Here is a 13738-nt window from a genome sequence, read left to right as displayed (position 1 = left end):
TCAGTTTCCACTTCTCAGCCCATTTACCCAACTTATTGAGTAAATGGGCTGAGAAGTGGAAACAATATGCTACTCCAACTGGATATTAGATCCAGTTAGAGTAGCATATCTGTCATTACTGTCGTTAACAACTCTACCAACCTTTTTATCATCTTCAAACTTGGTTATTAATCCTGATATACCATCATCAATATCATTGATGAATACAAAACAACAATGGGCCCAGCACCGAACCCTGGGGAACTCCACTAATAACATTTGTCCACAAAGAGCAGTGTCCATTGATTACCACTCTCTGTTGTCTCACACTCAACCATCCCTTTATCCATTGTAGTAACTTACCCTTAATGCCATACCTCTCCAATTTGTACAGCAGTCTTCCATGTGCAACAGTATCAAAAGCTTTCATGAAATTCAAGTATATGATATCAAAATTATTTTTTACATTCAGTTCCTTACTGACCACATCATAGTATCCAATCAGATTGGTCAGACAAGACTTCCCTTTAACAAACCCATGCTGTGTCTTAACTATTCCTGCAGTCTTGTCTAGATGATCCTGCAATGCTTCTTTAACCAGTGACTCCATTATTTTCTGTGGAACACAAGTTAAACTAACAGGTATATAGTTACTTGTGCCACCTTTTGAACCCCCCTTTGTGGATTGGTGATACATTTGCACACCCCTAGTCCGTGGTGACCTCCCATGAGTCCAAGGAAGCTCTCATAATTATGGCGAAGGGTTTGCTTACTTCCTTTGCTGCCTCTTCTAATATAACTAGATAGATCCCGTCCATGCTAGGTGCCTTCCTTGTGTTTAAGTTCAACAATTTCTCCTCCACTTTGCTTTCAGTTATTACAAAATCACTTAGCTCCCTGTTAGAGTTTGATAAACATCTGGAATTCCCCTAATTGAATAACTCCTCATGTGTGAATGTCAATACAAAATACTCATTCAGTTTATCAGCTACCTGAGCATGGTCATCAATAGTCAACCCATCTATGTTAGTGTTCCAATCTGATTCATTTCTATTCATCTAGAGTTTACATAAGTAAAGAACTCTTTGCTGTTTTTCTTTGCATCCTTTGCCAGAGATTTCTCGTAATCCGCCTTTGCCTACCTAACCTCCTTTGTGACTTGATTACAGACAAGCTTATATCTGCCATTGGCTTCTGTGTCTCCTGATACTTTATAAGCATCCCATACATTTTTCTTCTCTTCCACGAGCCTCATTAATTCATCCAATATCCATTTAGGCCTAAACCTTGAACAGTATTTCTTAGTTGGAATGAAAAGCTTAGCAGCCTCCAAGATTAAGTCCATGAAGGTTTCCCATTTAGAATTCAATGTTGGTAACATCATCAGTTGGTCCCACTGTACAGAATTTAAAAACTGTCTGAGATCCCTGTAGTCACCTTTACAAAAGCAAAAGCCCTTCCCTTTAGCCTTGATGGTAGTTACATCTTTAAGTAATTCCCATACCAGTACATTGTGATCACCGTCAACCAGTGGTTCCTTCATCTGCAAATTCTTAATGCATGAATAATCACTGCTGATAATCAGATCAAGAGTATTACTCCCTCTGGTTGCCTCTCGAACATGCTGCTGTAGAAAACAGTCATCCAATAAATCCAAAAAAGTCTTGCTTTGCTAGTGTGCGAGTGACCATCTCACAAGTTCCAGTAAATATCTGGAAAGTTAAAATCTTTCATTATAAGACATTCTGATTTACTGGCCCACTCTATTTCTCTGCACAATTGCTCATTATACTCATCAGATTCATTAGCCCTATAACACACACCTGCTCTCATTTTTCCTTTCCCAGTTATGTCACACCAAAGAGACTCGACATTTCATTGTCCACCAACATCAATTGGATGCAGTTGCTTAGATTTTGTGTTTCTTATCTAACAGCATAACCCCTCCTCCCTTCCTGCCCTGTGTATCCTTTCTGTACACATTGTATTCATCAAATTCCACCACGTCTCTGGTATCCCAACAATATCTGCCTTTGATGTCTTGACTAGCACTTCAATCTCATCAAATTTATTAACTATACTCCTAGCATTGGTGTACATGCAAGTCTACATGCATCTGTTTCTACTCTTAGTTACCCTAACACAGCCCATATATTTATTTGTTCCATTATGACTCCTAACAGTCCTGGAAATCTCCATTGCCTTGCTTTCTATGCTACTGCTCATCCTAATAGAAGTAGTGAAAGAATCAATTTTGCCTCTGCCTGTGGCCACTGTTAACCTTTTAGTCTGTGTATTCCCCCCTATGCAAGCAGTTTTCTGACCCACCTAACACTGCCTCGCTTCCTATTCTTAGCTACCCTAACACAACCCATGTGTTTACTTGTACTTCAATGACTCCTACAAGTCTTTGAAATACCCTGCATCTTGTTTTCCAGGCTGCTGCTCATTCCAATAGAAGCAGTGCAAGAATCACTTTCACCTTTGCCAGTGCTACTGTTTATCTATTAGTCTGCGTATCCCCCCAAGCTAGCAGTTTTCCAACTCACTTAACACTGCCTCGATAGCATCAGCAAATATTCTTGCACCCGTCCTTGTAGAAGCAGTCTCTCCTGTCAACAAGCACAGACCAAGGTGAAAAAAATTCTACCCCTTGGGCCTTGCACAATCTCCCCAGGGCCAAAATGATTGGCAAGGCCCTCATCATATACTCTCTCCTATCGTGTTTGTGCAGGATTGCAGACACTTTCACATGCAGCCCTAACTCATGACTTTTTTTCAACATTGATCTGTACTTATTGAGTAAATCTGCAGATCTCTTACTCTCAATGTCATTATTCCTAATGTGTACAACAATATCACCATTTGTGCCCTTAAAAGATAATATCTGCTCTACAATGTCATCAACGTTTGCCCCTGGCAGACATACCCTCTCACTGTTCACTAACTTTACACTATTGCCCTATTAGCCCCATGGGCATATATAGTATATATATATAGTATATTGCAATATATAGTATATATACTATAATATATAGTATATATATTATATATTGCAATATATAATATATATACTATATATTGCAATATATAGTATAATGTAATACTTTGTAACTACTTATGGTCTTATTTATAAGATATTATATTATTGTTTATTACGTACAAGTTAGTCCAACTGCATCATATTAGTACACAGCTAATTCTGAATTAGCAAAATTATTTGCAAAGGGCGGCATCGTTTAAGTTATATCTCATAATGTGAATACCTGCACAACGAGTTGCCACAACATTGCACTACTTTGAATAAGTAATATTTCACCTAAAGGAGAAGACTATTGTTACTTATTCTCAGTGGATACCACCACCCATGTTGTTTATTATAAGTCATAATATTCTCTATATTTCTTATAGAATTTTAAAAATCTCATTGTTTCAAGAAATGTTAGTATACAGTAATACTAGACATGATGCTATGTATGTTGAAAGAAAATAAAATAATAAGCATAATTGTTCACTATTATTATTCATAAATAACCTCTGATTAACTCATTACCATCAGCCAAAATCAAAGTTATGTAATCATCCAAGAACCAAAAAATAACCACTTTGATGTTTATTTCATCTTTTAGCATATTTTATTTGGATAACATTAGATTTCATATTTCATTAACTATTTTTCCTATTTCAGGTTAAAATTATTGATTCTAATGGGAAAATTGTTCCTATTGGCACTAAAGGTGAAATCTGTTCTCGTGGTTTTGGTGTATTCCTTGGCTATTTTGATGATAAAACTGGAACTGATGAAGTTTTAGATTCTGCCAGATGGTATCACACTGGGTAAGTCCTATGAAGGTGCAAATTATTGGTATTAATATTAATAATATAGCCATATGGTGAAAGGAAGCCTGAGACTTGTGCTGCAACAGCCAAAAAAATAAAATAATAGCAAAAAATAAAATAAAATAAAATAAAAATAAACTGCCTATATGTTTCTCTTCTCACATCATGGCACTTAGATCACCTCCTTAACTCCAATGCAAAGATCAGCTGTGAAGGTACCTATGCAGCTGACCTTTAAATTTTAAATTTTCCCCAACTATCACTCTCAACTATTCAGGGAGGTAACTTATTCTTAGTGATTTACAGATGTTGGTTTAAAGAAAACTTCCTACAATCCAGTCTGTATTGCTTCTCCTTTAATTTGAATATGTCCCTTAGTTTTAGCAGCATTTATAACCTAGAATTGCCGACCGGGCTAGCCTGGTGGGTAAAGTGCCTGCCTGGTAACCCAAAGGTCGCGGGTTCGAATCCCGCCTCGGGCTTGGATCAAAGTACTGCAAAAACCTTTGGAGGTGCACTATGGCCACAGAAGCCGATGCGCCAACAACTACCAAAAAAAAAAAATAAAATAAAATAAATAACCTAGAAAATTTCACCTTCATTCATTCATTTTACTATCCCTTCTCAGAGCTTGTACACCTCATGGAGACCCCCTGCAAAGTGCATAGATACCAAACTCTCTGGCCCACTTATTTCGAGGTCGGTGCCATTTTGCTGATTTCTCCAAGCATATTGTCCATCTTTTTACCTTTTCAAGAAACTCAGACTATTTATGTGATCTCCACACTTGGACACAATACCTCAATTGTCGTTTCACCATTGTCTTATACAGTGGAATTATGCCTATCTCTAAAAGCAAATATTCAATGAATCAATGATATGTCGGACACCACAGGCCTTCTTTGCCACCAGTCTGATGGAGAACTCATGTCTGCCTACTCTGTAGCACCCAAATCTCTTTCTTCCTCTGCTGTTTTTAATTCAGCTCCATCAAGTATATAAGTTATTTTGTTATTCTCCAAGTGTAAGACTATGCATATTGCTGTGTTACAACATACAGAGCTATGCAAATGGGGGTGCATTGGATTTACTGCACCAGGGCTCTAAAACGAGGGAGCATAGAATTTGAAATGTTTTTAAAAATTTAGTAAAGTAGTGCAATCTTGATAAGTATTTTGGACCTTAAAATAATAGTTGAAATGTTTTTGTTTTTATTTTTTAATAACAATTTAATTTGTTAAAACTTTTGCAGACAATTAATTTCACAGTCAATTAATAAAATAATTTTGGAAATATTCCATATCACCTTTTTTTTTTATTAATTATTTTATTAACAATCAGATGCCAGACCTATCATTAAGAATGCAAACGCAAGTAATAATTATTTTTTCTAAGGTTATCTACTGGGTATGTATAACATAAATTTTCAACATTTTCATTAACAAATAATTTAATAGAGATTAGTGAGAAAATGTCTCGTATCTTTTCGGATCAAAAAATAGAGTGTTTGTTGTTGTGCTTGGATTTTTCTGGTCAAAGGCTACTTAGACCATATTGCATCTATCAGTGTAGTGAATACTACTTGTGTTGTCTTCTATGGAAGCAGTTAGAAATGGTCACATAAACCTATTTCTTTCAGAAAGAAGAAAAATTCTGTAAGGTTGTAATCAGAAAAATTCTGATTTATCACCTATGATATTAGCATTAGCATTAGTAGAGGCATTTGATGCAAGAAAGCAAGCTTATGCAGCATCAGCCAAAAAAAAAAAAAATAAATAAATAAAAAATAACCACTTCCACTTCACCCCTCTGTTCGTTGGAAATACCTGTCCAGCTGAGCCTTAAACTTATTCAGGCTATCAACCTCCACGACAAGGGATGGAAGTCTGTTCCACCAACCAACCACCCACTGGCTAAAGGCAAATTTCCTCACGTCTATCCTACATCTGTCTTTCCTCAATTTGAATTTATGCCCTCTCAGGTGATTATTCTGAGCAAGAGGAAAGAATCCCATCAGCATTGAGCATGCTCAAACCATTCAAGGCTTTATACACCTCTATCAGATCACCTCGCTGGTGCCTAGTCTCCAGACACTGTAATTTGCAAAACTTAAGCCTTTCTTCATAAGAGCAACCCTTTGTTCCATTCACCAATCTTGTTGCCTTCTCTGTACTCGTTCCAGCATCTCTACATCCTTCTTGAAATGAGGCCTCCAGACCTGTATACAGTACTCTAGGTGTGGCCTGACCATTGCCTTATACAAGGGAATAATCACCTCCTTATCCCTGCTAGAAACATTCCTATATATCATCGACAATACACCATGAGCTACTCTTGCAGCCCGTCTGCAATGCTCAGAGAACTTCATATCTGCCTGCACAACCACCCCCAGGTCCCTTTCATTCTCTACCACTGTCAGTGTAGTACCACAGAGTTGATACGTTGCTCTGGGGTTGCTGTTTCCCATATGTAGTACTTTACATTTGTCAATGTTAAACTTCATTTGCCACCTCTCAGCCCATCTGCTCAACCTTTCCAGATCCTGTTGCAGTAGCATAGTGTTAGTAGTGTCCTTGACAACCCTTCCAACCTTCGTATCATCTGCAAACTTGGACATTAAGCTTGATATACCATCATCAATATCATTTATAAATACAGAAAACAATAACGGACCCAATACTGAACCCTGAGGGACTCCACTAATAACATTAGTCCACGATGAGCAGTGTCCATTGATTACCACTCTCTGTCTTCTCCCCGTAAACCATCCCTTTATCCATAGCAGCAATTTGCCTCCAATGCCACACTGCTCCAATTTGTGCAGCAGTCTTCCATGTGCAACAGTATCAAAAGCCTTTCTAAGATCCAAGTATATAATATCAAAGTTATACCCTGCATCCAGTTCTTTTGTGACTGCATCATAGTATCCAATCAAATTGGTCAGGCAAGACTTTCCCTTAACAAAACCATGCTGTGTCTGAGCTATAACTGAAGTCTTGTCTAGATGATCCTGCAGTGCTTCTTTAACCAGTGCCTCCATTAATTTTCCGGGAACAGAAGTTAAACTCACAGGTCTATAATTACTTGTGTCAGCCTTTGATCCTCCTTTCTGAATTGGGGCACATTTGCACAACTCCAGTCCATGGGTACTTCCCCTGAGTCCAAGGAAGCTCTCATAATTATGGCTAAGGGTTTGCTTACTTCCTTTGCTGCCTCCTTTAATATAACTGGATAGATCCCATCCACCCCAGGATGCCTTTCTTGTATTTATCTTCAACAATTTCTCCTCCACTTTACTCTCAGTTATTACAAGATTCTCTAGCTTACTGCCAGAGTCGAATACACCTCTGGCATTCCCCTCGCTGAATAACTCCATATGTGTGGATGTCGATGCAAAATATTCATTTAGTTTGTTAGCTACCTGAGCAGGGTCATCAACAGCTGACCCATCGATATCAAGTAGACCAATCTGATTCATCCCCTTCCTTCTAGAGTTTACATAAGTAAAGAACTCTTTGCTGTTTTTCTTTGCATCCCTTGCCAAAGATTTCTCATAGTCTGCCTTCGCCTGCCTAACCTCCTTTGTAACTTGGTTGCAGATCAACTTACATCTATCATAGGCTTCTGTGTCATGTGTTAATTTGTATGTATCCCATGCATTTTTCTTCTCTGCCATATGTCTCATTAGTTCATCTGACATCCACTTAGGCCTAAACCTTGAACAATATTTCTTAGTTGGTATGTAAAGCCTAGTAGCTTCCAAGATAATTTCTTTGAATGCTTCCCATTTTGAATTTGCTGTTGTAACATCATCAGTTGGTCCCACTGTATAGAATTTAAATACTGTCTCAGTCCATCGTAGTCACCTTTACGAAAGCAATAACCCTTCCCTTTACCCCTAATGGTAGTTACCTCTTTGAGTAAATCCCACTTCAGCACACTGTGATCACTGCCACCTAGTGGTTCATTTACCTGCAGATTCTTAATGCATGAAGAATCACTACTGATAATCAAATCAAGAGTATTACTCCCTCTAGTTGCCTCCCGAAAATGTTGATGTAGAAAACAATCATCCAATAAATCCACAAAAGCCTTGCTAGTGTGTGAGTGACCAGCCCCCAAATTCCAGTCAATAACTGGGAAATTAAAATCCCCCATTATAAGACTCTCTGATTTACTGGCCCACTCTATTTCCCTGTACAATTTCTTATTATACTCATCAGAGTCATTAGGCCTATAGCACACTCCTACTCTCAATTTTGATCTCCCAATGCTTATGTCACACCAAACTGACTCGACACTGCACTGTCCAGCGATGTCGACTGGCTTCACTTTCTTGGATTTTATGTATTTCTTAACTAATAGCATAACCCCTCCTCCCTTCCTATCCTGCCTATCCCTTCTGTAGACATTGCACTCCCCAAATTCCAGTTCTGCATTCCTTATATCTGTGTGACACCACGTCTCTGAAATCCCAACAATATCTGCCTTTGATGTTTTGAGCAATACCTCAAATTCATCAAATTTATTTACTAAACTCCTAGCATTGGTGTACACGCAAGTATACATGCACCTTTTCTTTTTCTTAGCTACCCTAACACAACCCATGTGTTTACTTGTACCCCAATGATTCCCAGCAGTCTCTGAAATATCCTGCATCTTATTTTCCAGGCTGTGGCTCATTCCAATAGAAGCAGTGCAAGAATCACTTTCACCTCTGCCAGTGGCTACTGTTAATCTATTAGTCCTTGTATCCCCAAAATCTAGCAGTTTTCCGACCCACCTAACACTGCCTCGATAGCATCAGCAAACATTCTTGCACCCTTTCTATTTAAGTGTATCCCATCCCTGTAGAAGCAGTCTCTCCTGTTAACAAGTACAGACCAGGCTGAAAAAAATTCTACCCCTTGAGCCTTGCACAATCTTTCCAGGGCCGAATTGATCGACAGGGCTCTCATCATATACTCCTTCCTATCGTGTCTGGGCAGAATTGCAGACACTTTCAAATTCAACCCTAATTCACGGCTTTTTTTCAACAGTGACCTGTACTTGTTAAGTAATTCCGCCGGTCTCCTACTCTTAATAGTGAAACACGAGCAATTGCTCTTGACTTCTCAAAGGCTTTCCGATTGTGTTTAGCATAAAGGTCTTCTAAACATGCTTTCATCTTATGGTTTGCCAACTGTTTTTTGTAATTGGTTATCCAGTTTTCTCTCTGATTGCTCACTGAGGGTGATGATAGATGGCTCTCTGTCTTCTAACTTCTCCACTAATTCTGGTGTCCCCAAAATTTCAGTTCTTTCCCATACTCTTTTGTTCTTGTATATTAATGACCTTCTTCGATTGACCGGAAATCCTGTCCATAGTTTTGCTAATGATAGCACATTGCATTCCACCTTTCATTTTGAAAAACCTTGCCCTGCTCAACCAGCTTCAACATCTTGAATATCTGCTACCAATTCCATAAATGCTGATCTCCAGGTAATTCTCCAGTGTAGCAAAGACAACTTAGTTGATTTCAATCTTTCTAAAACTCAGTCCTGCCTTATATTTTGCAAAAAGGATTCTTCAGCTCCTATGATTGTCTTCGGTGACAATTTTAATTTACGCCCTCTCAGGTGATTATTATATGAGCAAGAGGATGAATCTCATCACCATTGAGCATGCTCAAATCATTCAAGGCTTTATACACCTCAATCAGATCACCTCACAGGTGACTAGTCTCCAGACACTGTAATCTGCAAAACTTAAGCCTTTCTTCGTAAGAGCAACCCTATTTTCCATTCACTAATCTTGTTGTCCTTCTCTGTACTCTTTCCAACAACTTTACATCCTTTACAAATGAGGCCTCCAGATCTGTATGCAGTACTCAAGGTGTGGTGTGACCATCACCTTATACAAGGGGATAATCACCTCCTTATCCCTGCTAGAAAAATTCCTGTATATCATTGACAAGACACCATGAGCTGCTCTTGCAGACCGTCTGCACTGCTCAGAAAACTTCATATCTGCCTGCACAGTTACCCCCAGGTCCTTTTCATTCTCTACCACTGTCAGTGTAGTAACACAGAGTTAATACGTTACTCTGGGGTTACTGCTTCCCATATGTAGTACTTTACCTTTGTCAATGTTAAACTTCATTTGCCACCTCTCAGCCCATCTGCTCAACTTTTCTAGATCCTGTTGCAGCAGTGTACTGTCATTAGTGTCCTTAACAACCCTGCCAACCTTTGTATCGTCTGAACACTTGGCGATTAAGCCTGATATACCGTCATCAATATCATTTATAAATACAGAAAACAACAATGGACCCAACACTGAATCCTGAGGGACTCTACTAATAACATTAGTCCATGTAGTGTCCATTGATTACCACTCTCTGTCTTCTCCCACTCAACCATCCCTTTATCCATAGCAGCAATTTGCTTCCAATACCACACTGCTCCAATTTGTGCAGCAGTCTTCAATGTGCAACAGTAACCAAAGCCTTTATAAGAACCAAATATATGATATCAAAGTTATTCCCTGCATCCAGTTCCTTTGACCACATCATGGTATCTAATCAAATTGGTGCGACAAGACTTCCCCTTAACAAAACCATGCTGTGTCCAAGCTATAACTGAGGTCTTGTCTAGATGATCCTGCAGTGTTTCTTTAACCAGTGCCTCCATTAATTTCCCTGAAACAGAAGTTAAACTCACAGGTCTGTAATTGCTTGTGTCGCTCTTTCATCCTCCTTTGTGAATTGGGGTCACATTTTCACATCTGCAGTCCATGGGTACTTCCCCTGCATCCAAGGAAGCACTCATAATTATGGCTAAGGGTTTGCTTACTTCCTTTGCTGCCTCCTTTAATATAACTGGATAGATCCTATCCACCCTGGGTGCCTTTCTTATGTTTATCTTCAACAATTTCTCCTCCACTTTCCTCTCAGTTATTAAAAAATCATCTCACTCACTGCCAGAGTTTAATTCACCTCTGGCATTCCCCTCCCTTTATAACTCCTCATCTGTGAATGTAGATGCAAAATACTCATTTAGTTTGTTAGCCACCTGAGCAGGATCATCAACAGTTGAACCATTAATATCCCGTGGACCAATCTGATTCATCCCTTTCCTTCTAGAGTTATATAGGTAAAGAACTCTTTGCTGTTTTTCTTTGCATCCCTTGCCAAGGATTTCTCATAATTTGCCTTTGCCTGCCTAACCTCCTTTGTGACTTGGTTACAGACCAGCTTATATCTATCATAGGCTTCCATGTCACCCATTAATTTATATGTATCCCATGCATTTTTCTTCTCTGCCACATGTCTTATTAGTTCTTCTGACATCCATTTAGGCCTAAACCGTGAACAGTATTTCTTAGTTGGTATGAAAAGCCTAGTAGTTTTCAATATTAATTCTTTGTATGCTTCCCATTTTGAATTTGCTGCTGGTAACATCATCAGTTGGTCCCACCGTATATAATTTAAATACAGTCTCAGACCTCTGTAGGCTTTATGAAAGCAAAAACCCTTCCCTTTACCACTGATGGTAGTTACCACTTTGAATAAATCCCACTTGAGCACACTGTGATCATTGCCACCTAGTGGTTCCTCTATCTGCAGATTCTGAATGCATGATGAATCACTACTGATAATCAGATCAAGAGTATTAATCCCTCTAGTTGCCTCTCAAACATGCTGATGTAGAAAACAATCATCCAATAAATCCACAAAAGCCTTGCTAGTGTGTGAGTGACCAGCCCACAAATTCTGTTCAATATCTGGGAAATTAAAATCCCCCATTATAAGGGGCTCTCCGATTTACTGGCCCACTCTATTTCCTTGTATAGTTTTTTATTATACTCATCAGAGTCATTAGGCCAGAACACACTACTACTCTCAATTTTGATCATCCAGTGCTTATGTTGCACCAAACTGACTCGACACTGCACTGTCCAATGATGTCAACTGGCTGCACTTCCTTGGATTTTGTGTGTTTCTTAACTAATAGCATAACCCCTCCTCCCTTCCTATCCTGTCTATCCTTTCTGTACACATTGTACTCCCCAAATTCCAGTTCTGCATTCCTTATATCTGTGTGACATCACGTCTCTGATATCCCAAAAATATCTGCATTTGATGTTTTGACCAACACCTCAAATTCATCGAATTTATTTACTAATCTCCTAGAATTAGGTATACACGCAAATATGCATGCACCTGTTACTATTCTTAGCTATCGTAACACAACTCATGTGTTTACTTGCACCGCAATAACTCCCAGCATCTCTGAAATTCCCTGCATCCTGTTTTCCAGATTGCTGCTTGTTTAAATAGAAGCCGTGCAAGAATCACTTTCACCAATATTCTTGTATTTTAGGAAATATTTTGACACTGTTGTGCATGGAAGACTACTATATAATGTTGGCATAAGTAGTGTAAAGACGTCGTTTGATTTATCTCATATTGTGGCTACCTTCACAATGAAATAACAGGTATTGCACTACTTCGAATAAACAATGCTTCTCTAATAGAGGAGACTACTGTTATTTATTCTCAGTGGGCACACCACCCAGACAGCACCATTTCAGAGCTTGTCTTGGCTCACTCATTGGTGGGCGGGTACCAGTGTACCTGCCCACCCACCGATCGGTGAGCCAACAAGCTCTGGAATGGTGCCGTCTGGGTGGTGGTGCCCACTGAGAATATATTTTTCTTTTTTTATATTTTTTATTTTTTATTTTATATATATTTTTTAAAATTTGTTCATTCTTAAAGAACAATGTTATGTATATCGATGAGCCAAAACATTATGACCAGCAATTCATTATGCAAATCAAAGCAACTGCAGGTGAACAATGGTATAAAAAACACCTGATACTGAGCGCCATTAATCAGTGGTGCTCTTGTTCTTCAGATGGAAAGACAGCGGACTTAAGTGATTTTGACAAAAGCCAAATTGCAATGGCCAGACGACCGGGTCAGAGCATATCAGAAACGGCACAGCTGGTGGGATGCTCGTGGTCAGCTGTGGTTAGCACCTACCGAAAGTGGTCCGAGAAGGGGGAACCAACGAACTGCCAGCGAGGTGTTGGACGACCACGGCTAATCGATGCTCGAGGTGAGCGAAGGCTCTCCCAGATTGTACGTGGCAACAGAAGTGCAACTCAGTTGCCCTTCTGTGCAACACGCAGTACATCAAACCCAGCTGAAAATGGGGCTGCGTTGCCGCAGATCACTCCGAGTGCCCATGCTAACCAAGGTTCACCAGCGACAGTGCCTACAATGGGCATGCAAGCATAGAGACTGGACCTTGAGTGATTAGCATTAGCAGAGGCATATGATGCAAGAAGGCAAGCCTATGCAGCATCAGCCAAAAAAAAAAAAAAAAAAAAACTTCCACTTCATCCCTCGTGGTTTAAGATATTGACAGAGAGAATGCGACATGCAAATAACACTTAACAACATTTATTATAAACAACAAGTTCATGTACACACTCTGCTTTCACACAATAATAGAACAATGAGTAAAGTGTGCATCAATTCTAAGTGCAAAGATATGCTAACAGTAAGACATAGTTAAAGCTACAAAATTCAATGGTCTCGTGATTTCAGGGGATTGTACATTTTATCTTTCTAAACAAATCCTGTCCCTTACTTCTAACATCCTCTAACCAATCCTAGAACATAAACTATGATATGCGTTATTGACTTAATTCTGGTTTCCACATATTAGCATTAGCATATGATGCAAGAAAGCAAGCTTATGCAGCATCATCCAAAAAAAAAAAAAACTTCCACCTCAATCCTCTGTTCGTTCAAAATACCTGTCCAGCTGAGCCTTAAATTTATTTAGGCTATCAACTTCCACAACAAGGGATGGAAGTCTGTTCCACCAACCAACTACTCGCTGGCTAAAGGCAAATTTCTGCACAT

General features: G+C 39.1%; 1 protein-coding gene across 2 annotated transcripts in view; it reads left to right on the top strand.

Moving 5' to 3' along the window:
* LOC150079655 (medium-chain acyl-CoA ligase ACSF2, mitochondrial-like) overlaps positions 1 to 13738 on the top strand; it is a 274679-nt gene that overhangs the window by 212360 nt on the left and 48581 nt on the right. For both annotated transcript variants that reach the window (XM_090382450.1, XM_090382451.1), the window contains exon 13: positions 3668 to 3816. In XM_090382450.1, the coding sequence (XP_090238576.1) occupies positions 3668 to 3816 (149 nt within the window). The remainder of the gene's footprint in view (positions 1 to 3667; positions 3817 to 13738) is intronic.

Source organism: Mastigoproctus giganteus, chromosome 10 (genome assembly GCF_048544385.1).
Source record: "Mastigoproctus giganteus isolate SK-2022 chromosome 10, ASM4854438v1, whole genome shotgun sequence".
Taxonomy (NCBI): Eukaryota; Metazoa; Arthropoda; class Arachnida; order Uropygi; family Thelyphonidae; genus Mastigoproctus; species Mastigoproctus giganteus.
This window is presented reverse-complemented; position numbering and strand designations above follow the sequence as displayed.